Here is a 17,729-nt window from a genome sequence, read left to right as displayed (position 1 = left end):
AGCTTTTATCATAATCTAAAAGATAGCTCAATTTCATGTCATCTGCATGGTGAATTTCTAGAATTACAAGAAGTGACTTGCTTAGAGACTCAGGCAAGAGAACCTTTCTGTCTGCAGCAGTGCTGGGTCTCCTCCCCTGGCACCCTGCAGAGGGTTCTTTAGCCAGGATGGGTTTCTATAGGAACAGTCCTGGAAGGACTTCTTGAAACTGACGTGAGTTCTTTGTGAGAAAGTTTGGTGAGCACTGTTTCCTGCCTGCCTTCTGGTCTGGGAGCCCCACCATTGTAGTAAAGAAAGCCCCGTATGGACTCCTTGACTTCCTGTTTGACTCTGATCAACCTTCACAAGGAAACACTGAACACGTTTGCTGTGTGGCAGGTGCGTTCTGTATTGTGGGTCTGAGCGATCTGTGGTTCAGAACTTAGGGAAGGTAGATAGCAAGTGTTTATAAGTGTGGTGGTGATTGTGTGTGTATGTGTACATGCTTGTACTCACATGTATTTTAATATATTTACTTCTATTTCATGTGCATTGATATTTTTTGCCTGCATATATGTCTTTGTGAGGGTGTCAGATCCCCTGGAACTAGAATTACAGACAGTTGTGAGCTGCCATGTGTATGCTAGGAATTGAACCTGGGTGCTCTTAATCGCTAAGCCGTCTCTCTAACCCCAAATTATGTTTTAACTGGCATTTAAAAAAGTCAAATAGAGCGGGGTGGTGGTGGCACACGCCTTTAATCCCAGCACTTGGGAGGCAGAGGCAGGTGGATCTCTGGGAGTTCGAGGCCAGGCTGGTCTACAAGAGTTAGTTCCAGGACAGACTCAAGCTACAGAGAAACTCTATCTTGGGGGGAAAAAAAAAGTCAAACAGTTATTCTGTACATTGATCCTTAATACAAATTTCTGTAGTGATACATGGTACTGCTGTTTGTGAGGAGTGTTTCATGAACGGCACCATTAGATGTGACACAGAAAGAGATAGTTGGTGAGGAGTGTGCAGGGAGCCAGTGCTCCATTCCTGCCTTGCCAGCCACTCTCTTGGTGACCTAATGAATTTCATGGTCCTTATTAATTTTTATTAAAATCAGGTTATCTTTGACTGTTTAGTCTGGTATCTTGGTTAGGGTACTATTGCTGTGAAGAGACACCATGACCATGGCAACTCTTCCAAAGGAAAACGTTTAATTGGGGCTGGCTTACAGTACAGAGGCTTAGTCAGTTGTCATCATGGCAGGAAGCATGGCAGCGTGCAGGAAGACATGGTTCTGGAGAGGGAGCTGAGAGTTCTACATCTTGATCTGCAGACTGCAGGACAGCTTTGTGCTACACTGGGCGTAGCTTGAATATATGAGACTTCAAAACCTGCCCCCACGGTGATATTTCCTCCTAATAGTGCCACACCTCCTAATAGGGCCACTGCCTATGGACTAAGCATTTAAGCACAAGTCTTAGTACACAGGACTAAGACTTAGTTGTGATTACACTTTACCAGCCCCTTTTCTGATACCATAGACAACTCTTTCATTTCTGTAATAAATTTCATTCTTTTCTCAGCTAGGTATTTGATGACAAAATTGATGATGATGAAGTTCCCATAAAAAGTTGGTCCCGGCCATGGCTTGTGGATACATGACTTTGGTCACCACTGACACTACTCTGTTTTCTCTGACGTTCTCCTCAGCTCCTGATTCTGCTCTCTCTTGTCCGTGGCTTGCTTCTAAGTCACACACGGTGGTGGCGTGGCTGTGCTGTTCTGTCTTGACATGACTCATGAGGAAAGGGTCAAGGGATCGTTTGTCATTGTGTTGGCCTGGCTGTAAGAGTAACGCCTTTCCCTTCATCTTGGCCGTGGGTTTTCTCTGCTACTTAGATTTATTATCTGGTGCTCTACCTCTGGACAGTACTAGCAACTTCGCTTTTGATCTGATTTGAACCACTAGTCAGAAAGGTTCTGTATATTCTCATTTTCCTTATTTATATTTTTATCTGTTGCTTCCATGTATGTATTGAAAACTGTACACTGTACTTGGTGAACATAGCTCCATGAGAAACACCGGAACTGCTTTAAGCGGTTAGATGAAGTACTAAGAGGCATTCAAGTTCACTCACTTTTTAAAAGTACACAGATATCTTAGTAAACAGTTTTAAAGTTAACTGTCAGCTTTAACTGTAAAAATTATTTAAAAAGCAAAAATGAAATACTTAGCTTCATCATCATCAAAATCGCTAGGTGTGTTGAGGGGAAAATAAAAGAATCTATAATCCTAATACTTGGGAGTCTGAGACAGGAAGATTGCCATGAATTCAAGGTCATCATGGGCTACAGAGTAAGACTCTTATGTTAAAAGGAAAGGTGTAATGTTGAGCTGCCTTCTGCGAACTGGATCTCCATCCACCATTGTCCCCGTTTGCAGGGGAGGATGAGACTCCTCCTCCTTAGGCTCCAAGTTATTTCTCCACCAGGATTAAGTGAGTTCTGTTACACAGAGAAACCCCATCTCCATGTAAAATAATTTTTAAAAACTAGTTTATGAAATAATGTATTGGTAGGGACTATCTGTTCGCTGTTGCTCGATTGTAAAGCAGCTAGTCCCAGTTGTATTCGAGGACGTCAGTGTCTTAGCTGCTTACTTAAGCAGCTTCTGCGGGTGTTTACTTAAAAACCATGGTGTTTGTCTATCAGATGATCAGCAGCTTGTCCTTCTAACATCAAGAAGCAGTTTATCTCATCCTTCATTTATGGAGAAAGGGCAAGGACCTCTACTGAGAAAGCTAACTACAATCTTTCAAATGCCATCACTAATAATCACCATGGAAACCAGAATTCTGATGTCACAATGCCCATACCATTTCTACAGGGGCAAATATAACCATCAATAGCCACTGTTTAAAAAGCCATTTAGCACCTTCAACAGAATAAGGGATTTTTTTTTTCTTTTGGCAATTTTGGCTAGGTATCAGATTTAATCATGTTACTGTTTCAGTTTGCCAAGCTAATTACTATGCGGTAAGATGGACAGCTATTCCCCAAGCTCCCTGACTACCTTCGTCATAAGCAGTATTCTATTTGTGTTCTTTCAAGTAGAAAATTAATATGGCCGTTGGCCAAGAGCTGTACAAGCTTGATAGATCACAGTGATGGTGAGAGATGAGAAAAGGTCTGGATGGTTGATGTCAGAAACCTCTCAAGCGAGAGCCTGGTAGCCATTGTGTTTAAACCCATTACGATGCCAATGACGATGGGAGGAGAGATCTAAATACAGGGTGAGTGAAACAGTCACCGTGAATATGAGGCCATTCTTAATCATGTTATTCAAAGCCATGTGACTACAGTCCCCAGTAGTCAGAAATCAATGTGTCTGTGCCTTATATAATCCAACATGGCTTCCTAGGACAGAAATTAATGGTCTTGTACCCCAGCACCCCTATAATAATGTTCTGTGTGGACAGAAAATAGCAGTTGTTTCCTTAGGCTATGACCAGCTGAGATTTACTTCCTGGACCTGAGAAACCTCACCTGTATCCCAGGTTTCTGCACGGCTCTCCATTTTGGGTCAAGGTTATTTTATTCTTTGCATTATAATCTAGTTGAAAAGCAGGATCCATTTGTAGCCTGTTCTCCCTGATAATGGACTCATAATCCTACCAGAGTCCCCAGAAGAACGTCTCTTTATTATGGCAGACTATTTGCTAATGGGCTAGGAAACCTGCCAAATGCAAACCAGTTTGTGCCACTTGTGCGTGTGTGTGTTAATACAGGACTTAGCAAAAAATAAGAGAAAGAGTGTTTCCTCTTTTGTGCGCTCTCCTTCACCCTTCATATAATTTTCTTTTAAGCAAATTACCCTGCAGTATGTTCTAACTAAATGCACGTTTTCTGGCTTCCATGTGTCTTCTTCCACTTTGGTATTTCAACAGTAGACCATGTGTGTTGCTTTTTTGATAGGCATTCCAATGGCTTGTTTTTATCATTGCTATCATCTTGCTTTTAAAGACAATAGATACATCATAAAGTATGGCACTGTTACAAGTCCTCTATTAACATCAGCATCATTAATCGGACTGGCATTGATGGCATAGAATACTATTCAGCTAGATAACAAGTTGACTGCATGCTTGCTAATTGGTGTCTCTTGCAGTTCAGCCACGGAAGCGTTGTTGCCTGGCTCATCTCAGGAATATTCCTTGTCTTGACATTTGCCCCTTGTAGATGAATCAGGTATCACTTTGTTGTAAATGCATGAGGTACCCGTTTGTAGCATTTTACACTAAACCATCCCACTCTGAGTGTTACATGACCTCCTTAGTGCTCATACTCAGTATTCCTCAGTAGGCTACCATTTAGATCTTGTGGGTTTCTGAGTCTTGGGGGCATTTCCTCAACAGAAGCAGTAACACTGATACTCTAGCCTGGTGGCAGTGGAAGAACTGCATGTTGGCATTTACCTTTTAGCCGCTTTGTGTTTCAGAACTGTCTGCCATCCAAAAGCTAGCCTTGCTCCCATGGCCATACTCCAGGTTTCTCCCCAGTCGCGTTCCTTCTAGTTTGTGGGTATTAGCAGTAATGGTTGTATGCTTTTGCTTTGGAGGAGGAGTGGGTTGTACTATGCCGTCTGTGCTGATATCCCTAAAGTTCTGGGAGCTTTGAGGTTATTGGCTGCCTGCCTTTATTATAAAGGTGAACGCTGCTCAGGTTTCTTGTGGAGCAGCAAACCTTCTCTAAGGGACTGCCGTACTTTGGTCTGTTATGATGCTTTATTGCAACCTTAACTCCTCATCAACTCTCCTAGGAACAGTATTGGGTTTTTTCTCTATAAACATTTGAATGTTTTATTGTTTGTATCTATTAGAGTCAGGATTCTCTCCCTGAAGGTGAATAGATACTGATAAATAGTACTGAAAATATTGCTGCAGCCCACTAAGCCAGGGGTTCTTCGAGCCTTTTAGTTTGGGAATTCCTGCTTCCATCATATCACATGGCATATTTTCATTCTGCTGGCATCCTGGCCTGAGCTCTGGTCCCTGACAGAAGTTCTCTCTCTGAAACAAAGGATGTAAGGTGATAGTTGTGAGCTAGTTTATTAATGCCCAGCCCCATTGTGCTCCCGGAGCAGGTGGCTATCTAGTGTGCCTCCCACCTTAGGGCTGTGTGGTGTCCACGAGGCCCTTTCCTTCTCCCTGTGAATGGCGCACAAGTTCCTGGTTGCTCAGATTATCTGACTAACACAGTCCTTCTCCTGCTTCTATTCTAGAGGTTTAAAAGAGAAATTATTTGCTTAATGTTGCTATGTGAGGACTTCAGCAGGACATAGAGGTAGGCCTGGTTTGTGCTGTGACAGGACTTAGCTGGGGTGGCTTCAGAGCCTGGGTAGTTCTGACACCAAAGAGAATTAGTCCTTCTCCATTGGTTGGAAATCCTTAGGAAGAATTGATACCAATTCTTTTCAAATCTGTTGGGTAAAATTTACCTACCAGCTATTTGATCCTGGCCTCCCCAGCCAGCTAAAGAATGGGGGGACAACATTTGATTGTGAGCCTGGTTCTCCTTGCTGTAAGTTAGACCCTGTTCTATCAGGTTTTGTGTTACTGAAGAGTTTCTGTGTTTCGTGTGGGTTGTCTAGGGTGTTTGTTCCTAGTTTTTCCATAGTTTGTGCTCATAATTATATTTCTTTCTATAAACACAGTAGTAATGCCTCCTCTTTTATTAAAAATGGTTTGATATATTTATCTAGTGGGGGTAACTGCATGTGTCACAGTGTATGTGTCGGGGTCAGGACAACTTTAGAGAGTCGTTTCTCATCTTCCACCTGTGTGATAGATATCAGGGATTGAACTTAGGCTAGCAGACCTGGGCCAGCTCCTTTGCCCGGGATCCTCTCACCGGCTCCTCGTTGCTGCTGTTTGTACTTGCTCTGTTTACTAGTTTAGATTCCTGTGTTGGTGTAAACAATGTCCCCACTTGTTTCTCTTCTCTCTGAGGTGAGGTTGAGCAGCTTTGAGAATGAACTCTTGATTTTATTTTCTGTTCAATATTTTATCCCTAGTTTCTGTCATCGCCTTTCCTGTGCTAGGTTTGAGTTTAATATGCTCATTTTTTATCTCCAACATTTCTCGATTTTGAGATATTTCTTGTTTTCGGTGTGACCCTTTGCAGCTATTAATTTCCCTCTGAACTCTACCTTTGCTGGACTCAGTGTATATGGGAATGAAATGTATTCAGTTTTTTTTTTTTAACAGGGCTCTTTCTCTGAGGCCCAGATTGGCCTAGAACTCACTGTACTGCAGGTAGGCTCAAGCATGTGACAGTTTTCCTCTGTCAGCCTGGAGTCCTGGATTACAGGAGTGATCCATTGGCCTGCTTTGCTGTCATTCTTGTTGCGTATGGTAGTTTCCAACTCCCTGAGATTACTCCTTTGACCTGTTGGCCATTTAAGAGTACATTACTTAATTTCCACATATTTATTATGTGTTCTGCAGTTTTCATCGTGTGTGTGTGTGTGTGTGTGTGTGTGTGTGTGTGTGTGTATGTGAGAGAGAGAGGAGAGAGAGAGAGAGAGAGAGAGAGAGAGAGAGAGAGAGAGAGAGAGAATACCTTCAGCCTCACAAATAATTGCCCAGGTCTGAAGTCCTGGTCAAGGCAGAGAGAGCACCTCGACAGTTGGAGATGGGTAGAGACCCCATCCAAGCCTCCATGGTCATTTCCCTGGAAGTTTTTACATGGTGGAAAGCACCAGCTGACCCATGGTGTAGGACCTGCTCTGCATCTGCAGAGAAACTGTCTTAAGAGGCTTCCAGCTCAGCAGCACACCTCACAAATACACGGGTACCATGGTTTTCTGAGGTAGCTATGAGAAGCAAGTCACCCCAGAACAGCTGCATCACCAGAGTCCCGCCCATCCTAGATACCCCCCTGTGGGCGCTGCAGCACGAGGCCCCGCCTCTAGTTATGCTCTCCACCTGTGTACCTCAGCATCTCCTCCTACCTGTTACTTATGTCTGGTTCCACTCTGGTAGGAAAGGGTGTTTTTCTGGCTTGACGTGGTTACCCCACAGAACACACCATGTGCGCCTGTGAAGCTGTTTGCTCTGCTGTTGGCAGTGGCACGATTCTTGAAGCACTGACCCTAGCCCGTTTGTCCCTCCCACTGTGTGCTCTTTTTACCACAGGTTATACTTCAGACTTGTATGTTCATCAACATAGGTTTATAATTATTTTACATGGATTTGCCTTTTAGATTCCATAGGAAGTAAAGAGAAATTGTAAATTAAAACTAATGGCTTTATGTTTGTTTGTGTGATTCCCTTTATGGTGCCCTTTAGTTCTGGTTGCTCCGGGTTCTTTCAGTCTTTCTTCTGAGGCAAGCCTGGTAACAAGTGCCTTTGCTTTTGTTTATCTAGTAATGTATTTCGCCTTTGTCCTAGTCAAATGTAGAATTCTGGTTGGCTGGTCATTTTCTTTCAGTAGTTTAATAAGTAATCCCACAGTTCAGACTTCTTTGGTTTCTCCTGTCAGCTGTCAGTCACAATGAAGACTGCTTACGTGTGACAAGTCATTTCTCTGGCTGCTTTCAGAGTCTCAATCCTCTCATTAGGCTTCTGGCCAGAGACCATGGCCCGTCCCTTCAAGCATTCCCCTCACTATTGCGTTTGGCAAGACCTGGTATCACAAAGTAGTTTCTTGTGGTTTGGAGGCTGCCTTCTGGAACCTCCTACTCTACCATTTAAAGTCCGCGTCAGAGAAGTCAGAAGAGAGCTGTCTTGCTCCAGGCAGTGGATTTTCCCAGTCCTTGGCTTCTTGGAGATGTGCTCATGGTTTGAGACAAGAGAAGGTAGTGAGAGTGGCTGGTGCCATCGCATGCACACACCTGCTCTGGTCGCAGTAGCCACTCCACTTTCACATCAGACGGCACATGCTCTCTTAAGAAAAGCCTGTAGGATGCCGGGAAACACCACCGGCTTGGACATCACTGTGGGAAATGATGGAATGTGGGAAATCCAAATTCTGTTTAGATTTCTAGGTTTCCTACTTTGGATCTCTGTTCCTTTTTTACTGTGTAAACTTCAAAGACCCCTTGCAATATTAGAGGACGTTTAGGCTACTGGGTAGCAGAGTTCCTGCAGGTACCCTCTTTCCAGTCAAGAAAAGGATAGTAATGACTTGCCATAGCTAGCTACCTTGAAGAAGAGCTCAGTTTTATGCTCCTAACCTTTATCAATTTGTAATTTTTTTTTCTTTTTAACAGAACATGAGAGAGATTATCTGAAAGATTTCAGGTCATTGAGTTAATTGGTTCTTTTTCAGATGTTGAGAATAAAAGATTTCCCCACTTCCATGTCAGTGTGTTTTTGAGTGAAATATTGCCATCCTTTTAGATCAATGAGATGCAATAAAGTCTCATTTCAATAGTAAATGAATGAAACTAATGAGTATATTTCCCTGTATTAATACTGCAGCACATATATAGCCCTGGATAGATAACTGATTAATTGAGCCAAAAATAATTGAAGCAGTTTCTTTAATTTGTTTTATTTTTTTTTATTAAATGACATAAACCATCATCTCACATTTTTATATCTAATTTTTAAAACTCAGATTTCAGCTTCATGGGATAGATTAGTGTATTTTGTCTTTCTTATTTGAAGCTTGGCCGTGGGAGTATGGTGATGTGGGCTCAATCTTCATTCAATCCAGTTATAAATTGCTAATGCCAAAGGGCAGCCTTGCACCCAAAGAGAAGAAGTGTCAGAGAACAAGAATACACCTCCAGATTTCTAATCCTTTCCTTGTCAGCATGAAAATGTCTAAATCATTTACCAACATTTTCTTCCCTTGCAGAATACCAGGATGCAGTGTGTTAGCACATGCTCATTTGAGCCCTCGCATTATTTCTTCCTCTGTTCTGTTACCCGTGTCCTTTGCCAGCTGGAATCCCAGCCTGAGCTCTCTTACGTTTCCATCCGTGTGAAGGGTTGATTCATTTTCCCAATGAAGTAATTATTTGTGTAGTTGAAAATGTCCCCTTTTTGATTTCATTGTATAAGCTTGGCGGTGAACTGTAACAGGTAGCAAGGGCGCCTGTTCATGTTGGACTGTGAGTTGTTTGGCCGCAGCCGTGTGTCTTAGTCTGTCGGACTGCTGCAGCAGATGCTAGAAGTAAGAGATTTGCTTACTGCAGATCTGATCAGGGTCCAAGGTAGCAACATATTTGGTATTGTGTGCAAGTCATTCATCAAGGGGACACCCGTGTGTGTTCACATGGTTGAAGGGCAGAAAGATAAACAGGCTCCCTCAAATCCTCTGTAGGGGCCAAGATTCTATTCATGGGACTTCACCACATAACTTAATGACCCCCCTGAAGGCCTCACCTCTTAGGCTGTTGCTCTGGGGGTGAAATCTTGACATGAGCATTTGGGGGAAAGAGCTGCATGTGACGCCGTGCAGATGGAGACAGCCTCATCCTAGAACCCTTGCCGGCCCTTCCCTCCTCAGCTTTCTCTCTCCTCCTAGTATCCTGACTTTGGTTGATATTTTTCCTACCTAATTACACATCCTTTAGCTATATAGTTTAGTGCTCCTGATGTTAAATAGGTGGAATTAGGTTGCATCTTCTTCGCTCTAGCTGTGTTTGCTCAGCTCTGTGGGGAGACTGTGCGCTGTGGTCTGTGCATTTCTGCTGATAGTGTAGGGTCCTTTCTGTGAGTGTCCCATGGAGCTTCTCAGCCTTGCTGGGCGTCTGGGTGGTAAAGCAGCTCCCGTGGTGCAGAGCTGTGTTCTTTCTGTGCCAAGTCTCCCTTTCTGGCCTTCAGTGCCACAGGTCTTTGAGGCCCCCAGACTGCTCTTATGCTCTTGTTAGTTACGTGTAACATGGTTTTTTTCAAACTTTGTTTCCATCTGGTTTACTATGTTGTTTACTAGGTAGGGCTTTCCTGCTCCACTTTGGTCTGCCTTCTTCAGTTACTGCAGTGTTTTTTCTGGTCAGTTCTGAATGGCTTTCATCCTCTAGCTAATGTTGGCTTCCACTGCTCTCTCCCCACTTTTTCTGAGGCTCCAGTTGTACCTATTTTATTCTGGTTACATGTCCACTGACTATCATATCCTCTCCCCAACACATGCGGGTTCTCTGTGATCTGTTGACTGCCAAACCCCCTGCTGTGCTAATCCAGCTGTCTGATCTGCTGCCCAGCAGTACCTCCTCTTTCTTCTTCCTCTTCCTCTTGCTCTTCTTCTCTTTTCTCCTTCTTCTCTTCCCCTCCTCCCCCTCTTCCTCCTTCTCCTCTGCCTTCTCCTCTTCTTCCTACTCCTCCCCTCCTCCTCCTCCCCTCCCAGGGTCTCACTATGTGCACATAGCCCTGGTTGGCCTGGAACTCACAGAGATCTGCCTTCCTCTGCCTCTTGAGCGCCCTGACATACCTGGCCTTCATCCTACTTTTTTTTTTTAACTGTCTGAATCTTTTCAGCTCTGTCCTGTCATGATTTATGAGTTCAGTTGATTGTAGACAGCTTAGATTCGGCCTCTTTCTCCTCCTCACATGGTGAGCATCCTCATTTACAGCCTTTGTCAGGCGGCTGCCACCTGTAGTCCCTACAGCCTATTATCTCTCCTTGTGTTGTCTTGGAGTACTCTGCCTGCTTTGGTAATTGCCCAAGAGTTTACACAAGGATTTGCTCTCAGATGCTTTAAACAGTAGCGGTATTAGCCGCCTTTCAGGAAGACTTCTGCTTCCCTTTGCCCAGCCTCTGGGAGTGCTGGTTGGCCTAGGTCCTGTGGGACCCTGCTGCACTCACTCCCCAGCTGTCCTGCTGGGGCTCCATCTTTGGCCAGGCTCCCAGTTCTAATCCCTGGTACTTGACCTCTTGAGTCCGTGAAGCAGCTCCATCCCTCAGTTCTTGTCCAGCCCTGTCAGGGGTGAGGAGTGTGGAGGTTGCAGCTAGCCGGGCCATTCACCTGACCACGCTGTATGCATCTCCCTGCCCTTCCAGCTGCCTGGGTCAGAACAGCCACTCCACTTCCCACCTCATCATCAGTAGCTGAAAGACTCCAACAGCTTTGAGATTGAAGCATTTTAAATTTTACCCACATATTTTCACTGTCCTCAGCCAGCACTGAATCCCATTGTCCATCTTTTCTATGTAGGCTGACTACTCTGCTCTTCCTCAGAGTCTGGTTTGCGTCTTTGTCACCTCTCTTACTCTTCACCATAATCTGAGTGTCGTTCCTTCAGTTTTGAAATGGCGATGACCACCATTTGTCTAGTTTTTTTCGCATGTCTCCCCCTCTTCAGTAGTTCTCCCTGTGTTGGGTGCAGTCAGCTGGCAGCGTCATTGCCTACCCTCTGTTTACTCTCTTTCCCACCCTTCTGTTAAAATGAAAGGTTGCCGGTTCAGTTTCTCCAGTGGTTGTCACACAAAAGACCTTGAGACCTGGACACAAATGCAGAAGGTCACAGCGGTCATGGCAGGCAAAATCCTCCCTGTGCTATCATGGAAGAGTTTCGCATGCTCTAGACGGTTTTTGTGGTATTCTTTCTCCTCTTGCCTCATTTTGGCATTGTCACAACTGGCAAAGTAGTGACCATACAGACTTTTACTCTGCCTACCATAAAAATGAGGTCCTTATGACGTAGATAAGTTCTGACTGTGGACCAAGTAATCCTGAAGATAAACAAAGCCAGGCTTTGGACTGTACCCCTCCCCACCGTTGCTGCTCCTCTGATAACTGGGGGTCTATAATGAGCACCCCAGAGACCACGGCCAATAGCACTTGACTCCTCGGCAGCCCACGCAAGCGATGGCGTGGAGAACTCCTACTTGCACAGCTGTGTGCTGCTTCTGTAGGGGAGGCGGCAGCCAGGCTGATCTGGGACCAAGACAGCCCAGCACGTCAGCACAGTCCAGGAGGCCACTGACGTCAGCTCCAAAGGGTAATTGCTTTCTCCTGGCTGACTAACACAAGGAAAGTTACCGTGACTGAGGACTTTGCCTGGGCCTCACAAAGGGCCTTCAGGCAGCTGGGTGATGCCACATTCCCTTTCCAACTGGCCAATTTGCCTGGCAGATTGGAGAAATAGGCAATTCTTAACTTCAGGAAACAAAATGCCTAAAAGGGGGGGGGGGGTTGAAGTTTGGACCAGCCAGTGGCCAGGCTTTCCACCGCACTTGAAGGTTCTCAAGAGCCCAAGGAACTGACTCGGGCTGTTGTATGTTCCTAAGCTGGCCAGAGAGGGTCCCAATAAAGCCCTAATGCCTTTTTCAACCTGGTCTCAAAGTCCAGTTCTATGTGAAGGAGGGGCGGAGGCCCTCCAAGAAGAGGAGGCTCACTTGGAGTAATTGCTGAGAAATTTTCCCATGAGCCCCAGGACAGCCCATGTCTTAGCCACCCTTCCAGGAACTCGGGGCTCTCACCGTCCTGCTTATCCAGGCTGATCTCGGCCTGTGATCTGTAAAAACACTTTGCCCAGAAGCAGATCTTAAAACGAGGCCAGCATCTTGCTTTGACAGGGACCATACAAATGAACAGAATTATGTGTGTTCAAGGCCTGAACTAAGTAAATCTGAGGGGATTATTTGGGACACCTGCAAGCAGAAAGTGGCCAAGCATCAGGGATGAACCAGCCACAGTGGGAGCTGCATGGTGACTTAGGGGCTAAGCAGACCTGTGCCTCCGCTCTCAGTGCTTGAGACCCTCACAGCATAAGTCCATGTGGAGTCCTCCCACCGCCTGGCTCGCAGTGCCGAGCCAGTTTCCGTTTTCTCTGTGTGTACACAACATGAAAATAACGAGCGTGTAATAGGTCCCCAGACACTTACCACATCCTGAGTACATGCTACTCACTGTAATAACTCAGTGACAAAAGCTGTTGGCTTAAAGAGGAGGGGAGGCAGTCACAGTGGAATAGAGCACGCAGTGGCTGTGATTGAAGTCTGCCCTGCTAGCCTTGAGGGAGAGGTGTTGATCCTGTAAGTAGGGCTAGCCTCTGGCCAGAAGAAAGAAACCCCGGGGTCTCCAGTGCCTGAGCTGGTACTGGAGGGCAATCAGACAAGGGCTGCATGGGGGTAAGCATGGCAGATCAGTGGGGTCAACCCGGTCAGCCTGTTCTGTCCTCTGATATCACAAGGGCCATTTAGACAGGGTTGGAGTATGTAAGGACTTGTATTTCAGATGGGAATTTAAGCTTTAGGACCTGCCATTAGTGATCCTAGGCTCTGAATCTGAACTTTTTATGGTTGCTTGACCAATGGGATTATCTTCCTGTCCACACACTGATGTGGGTCACAAGGAAGGACACTGCTCTGTGACTTCTTATATAGGCCACGCCTGCCCTGGCTTTCACCAAGTCGGTGCCACCTATAAAAAGGTCTTTCGTCTGGTGAGAGTGAGTCAGGCATGGAAGGAACTGGGCACAAGCCACTGTGTCTGTACCTATAACACATTGGGTTGTCCTGATCCTGGCTTCCTAACTGCCTCCTCTCCTGCCCCACTCTGCCTTATTTTGCTAAATCCATCAGACTCTTGAAACACTTTAATATGTGTGTTAAGTGGTGGTACCCTTGCGGTTCTGTAACGAGGTGTGACACACGTAGTAAAGAGAAGTGTCAAGGTGGCAGCTTTAGTAGCAAGTGTGTGTCCCTGATAACTACTCCCGGGTGTGTGACAGCGCTCTCAGCACCACAGAGGCCCTGAACCCTTGTCATCTTTCAAATTTAACTGTTGTCCAAATTTTGGAGTCTTTCCCATGTCTGAATTTTGAAATGGAATGTTTTATTATCTGGTTCCATCCACACGGTTCTGGGAAATTTCTCCAAATGGATACAGATAACAGTTTTTTCTCACTGCTATGGTATATTCCCTGGTGAATATACCACCTACTACTGGAGATATTTGGGTTCTCACTTATCTTGGGGGTTTACAGTGTTTTGTCGGACAAAACACTTCTCTTCGCTGAGGGGATAGATACCTGCAGGGTCATGGAGTATACCCTCAAATCTAGAACTTGGGGAAGGGTGGCTCTTCGGGCTTTGAGCCTTCCTGTTGTCAGTCCAAGCTGCTGCCTGTGCCCATTTTTCGTATGTCCACCAATCCCTTGCTCTGCACCAAGCCCGTGTTGGGCAGAGTCGTAATAATAACACGACAAGCAGAAGTGTGCAAGACAGAGTGTGGTTCCCCTGGTTAGAGTTAGAGTTAGTCCTAGTGAACGCCTCCGTCCATCATACGGGCTTCAGCTGCTTCCCAACACGCAGACACTCTGAAGTGGGTGGAACTAATGGTGAGGGTGCTCTGTTCCTTGTTGGTGTAAGATTGGAGTGTTTACAACTGGTATCTGAGACTGAGCCCTCACCTCTCAGTAGTTGTACTGAGTACTACTGTAGTAGTAGAACTGAGTTAAGTGGGCATCCACAGAGAACTGGCGAGCTGTTTGGTGAAAAAAGCCTGTGTCCTGTGAGCCAGGGCCCTTCCCTCAAACCCTCTTCTCTGGCGACAGCTGAAGAAAGAACACTTTTCCTGTGACCCCTTGTGTACCCCAGCACCTCGGACAGGGGCCATGCTTAGCTGTGCATGCTGTGTGGAAATCCCATTTTCCCAGCTGCTGCTGCCTTGTTCACCTCCAGAATGCCGTTTGGAATATGGGCCTCCCATATGTGAACTCTCCGCTCCTTGTTCACTGCATTCCCTCGCTCACTGGTACACGCAGACCCTGAAACATGCTTTAGGTGTATCTGTTGTGGCCTACATAAGTGTGCATGCCATATACCCTGGTCCTGTGTTAGCGGTTGGGATAGGGTGTTTGTCCTACACAGCAGTCGTATGCTCATACAACTATACATCGGCATAATAGCAATGGGACAGATTTGCTATGCTGAGAGCGGTGTAGACGGCAGTGCAGTCTGATTGAGAGACAAGGCATGAGACTGGGGGCCGTGCTGGCCCTGGAGGCTGCTAAGCTGAGGCTGACTAGAGCTCTGTTTATTTTGTCTCCCTTGCAGGCGTTGGCACCAGGAATTACTACCGAAAGATGGGCTACAGATTACAAGGCCCGTACATGGTAAAGATGCTAAAATAATGGCCACACCAGTCTACCTTCGTGCAGCAACCTCCCTGGCAGAAGACCAGAAGTAGGGTCTCTTGAATACCCAGCAGTGGCTAAGCAAGTAGATGAACCTGCACCCCACCCCCTGTGAAGTATTGTGCCCTCCCCTGTGGCTGCTAGCTCCCAGCTCTAGCCTCTACTGACAGAGGCTGGACCCACCCCCTTTGTGTACCCGTGGAGTCACTTCTGCTTTTGAGGCTTAAATGATGTTTCTAGTTTCTAATTCTGCATGAAGGCTGCAGGTGACCCATTTGGGCTCCGACACTGTGACAAAAGCCAATCAACTCCTTTGACCATCATCGCTTGTGATTGTCATCTAAGGGGCAGCTTCGGGAGGAGATTATTTATATACTCCAAAGATGAAAGCCGGACTGCAGCATGGAAAAGCTGTCAGCGTGACTCTCCGGCCTGTGACTACGTGCGCGTTCACCCTGGAACTGAGAAAATGAGATTTGCACAGGAAGTCATTCAGTGACTATGCTTCTTTCTTGAAATGTGCTATGTCTGGGAAAAGAAGAACTGAGGTTGTGGTTGTGTTGATAAGCTTGGTGCCAGCCGTCACCAGCCATCCTGTTGGGCCTGCCCTGACCCAGGCTGTCACAGAAGCCCCGACATCTGCAGGGTGGTGTGAGCCAGGCTAGCTCTGTGCCAGCCAGTTCTTCAGTTCTAAGCAGACATGGTCCAGTGTGCACAGCCAGAGCCTCCCGGCCCTGGTCGAGACTAGTCTCCTCAAAAGTGTCTTTCTGCATGCTAATTGTGTAGGTGGGTGTTGACGGTGCTGCATGGAGACGGTAGGAGTTTGATAGTGTGCGAAGCAGGCCTGCCTGACCTGCACAGAGGGGTGGTGGGTTTCCCAAGGCTCCTTCATTCATCTAGTCCACTGAGTAGTCTAGGCTCTGAGAGAGCCTGCCTCTCCTGAGCATCTGCCATTTCCATCAGTGTGTGATGAAAACTGTTCTCTAAAGGTCTGAAAAATAAAGCCTTTAGCATAAACGAGAAGTGGTGTGGAGCTTTTTTCCCTCGCCCTGTAAACGCGATGGCATTTGTCAGAAATTTACAGGTTTCATTCCGGTGACACCATGTGTTTCCCCCGGGTGCCTCTTGCCATTTCATTAACGCTGCTGAAAGCAAGTGGCGCAGGGTTTCTCAGGGGCGCAGTGTGGCTCTCCAGCCACTTTCTGATAATGCGGTTTGGGGAATTTAGCTATATCCTAGTTAGACATTTCCCCCATAAATGCAAAAGCATTAAACTAATAAAGCGCACATCTCCAACTTTCACAGCCTCATTACAGGAAACGGTGCATGCTGGGCCAGCAGAGGGCTGAGGCTCCCTACCTGCAGCGTGCCTAGGCACCGTGTGTCCCCGGGTCTCCACTTGCTCTTCTCTCCCATTCACCCAAGTGAATCCAAACCCACAAGGAAGCCACCAGGAGACAAGCACATACAATGTTTGGTTTTTAATGGTGGCCACTCAGAGCAAGAATTTCAAACAAGCAAGGGACCCCTGACCCCCTCCCCTCCCCTTGTGGACCTCGGTGCCCGGTCCGTCTGACACTCAGCCCCACGTTCCAAGGTGCCCTTCCCAACTCACCCCCAGCCCACCTTGGCATGAATCTCTGGAGGCTGCACAAGTCCGCAGAAGGTGCAAAGCTTCACCAGGTGTCATAGCTCCTGACCTAGCGTCTCAAGACCAAAGTGCCTGACCTGTGTTGCACTTGGTGTAGCTGCCACCTTGGCTGATCAGCCTCGGAGACCTGTATTGCTCAAGCCAAGGCCACCTTGTGAGGAAAAACAGCTGCCTTGCTCCCACCACCTTGACTCAAGAGTCCTGCCAAATATGTGACTTCTTTTTGACCTGCACTGAACACCTTTGACAATGGGCTCAGCGCATTCAGGTGTCTCTGCTGTGTTCAGGCTTTGGACTAGGGAGATGGCTCAGAGGGCGACTTAGGGTTTTTATTCCTGTGAGGAGACATCACAACAAAGGCAACTCTTATAAAGGAAAACATTTAATTCTGGGCAGAGAGCATGGTGGCATGCAAGCAGACATGGTACCAGAGAAGTAGCTTAGAGTCCATCTTGCAGGCAACAGGAAATTGACAGACATCCTGAGTGGTATCCTGAGCATAGGAAACTTCAAATCCACCAGCACAGTGACATGCTTCCTCCAACAAGGCCATATCTCCTAATAGTGCCACTCCCTAAGAGATTATGGGGACCAATTACATTCAAACTACCACAAAGAATAAAATGGCTCTTGTGCAAAACTGACATCCAAACCCCAGAACCTAGGTAAAAAAGTCCAATGCGGCAACCTGCGTCTGTAATCCCAACACTCCACTGTGTTGGGAGACTGAGGCAGGAATCATCCAGAAGCTCAGGTTAGCCAGCCTGGTGTACATGGCACAACCAAAACAACCAGCGAGACCCTACCTTAACCAGCCAGGAGTTCCTCTGACCTCTGCATGTGTACCACGGCATGCACACACTGTGCACACATACTATTTTTTTAAAAATCAAACTGTATCAAAAACATACTGAAGTTTATCTGAAGAGAAATACATTAAAGCACATTGTCACAGAGCCTGGTACAGAGCAATACTTATAAATTTGGGGAAAAGTTCCTTTTCTGTTTCCCAC

General features: G+C 46.3%; 1 protein-coding gene across 2 annotated transcripts in view; it reads left to right on the top strand.

The window, feature by feature from the left end:
• Window positions 1-16,088, top strand: part of Elp3 (elongator acetyltransferase complex subunit 3) — a 66,357-nt gene extending 50,269 nt beyond the window's left edge. For both annotated transcript variants that reach the window (XM_048421817.3, XM_048421816.3), the window contains exon 15: window positions 14,986-16,088. In XM_048421817.3, coding sequence (XP_048277774.1) covers window positions 14,986-15,062 — 77 coding nt within the window. In that variant the 3' untranslated portion in view covers window positions 15,063-16,088. The remainder of the gene's footprint in view (window positions 1-14,985) is intronic.
• Window positions 16,089-17,729: the final 1,641 nt, after the last annotated feature.

The sequence above is a fragment of the Myodes glareolus genome, chromosome 12 (assembly GCF_982192425.1).
Source record: "Myodes glareolus chromosome 12, mMyoGla1.1, whole genome shotgun sequence".
Classification (NCBI taxonomy): Eukaryota; Metazoa; Chordata; class Mammalia; order Rodentia; family Cricetidae; genus Myodes; species Myodes glareolus.
Note: the sequence above shows the minus strand (reverse complement) of the source record. Positions and strands in the feature narration are given on the sequence as shown.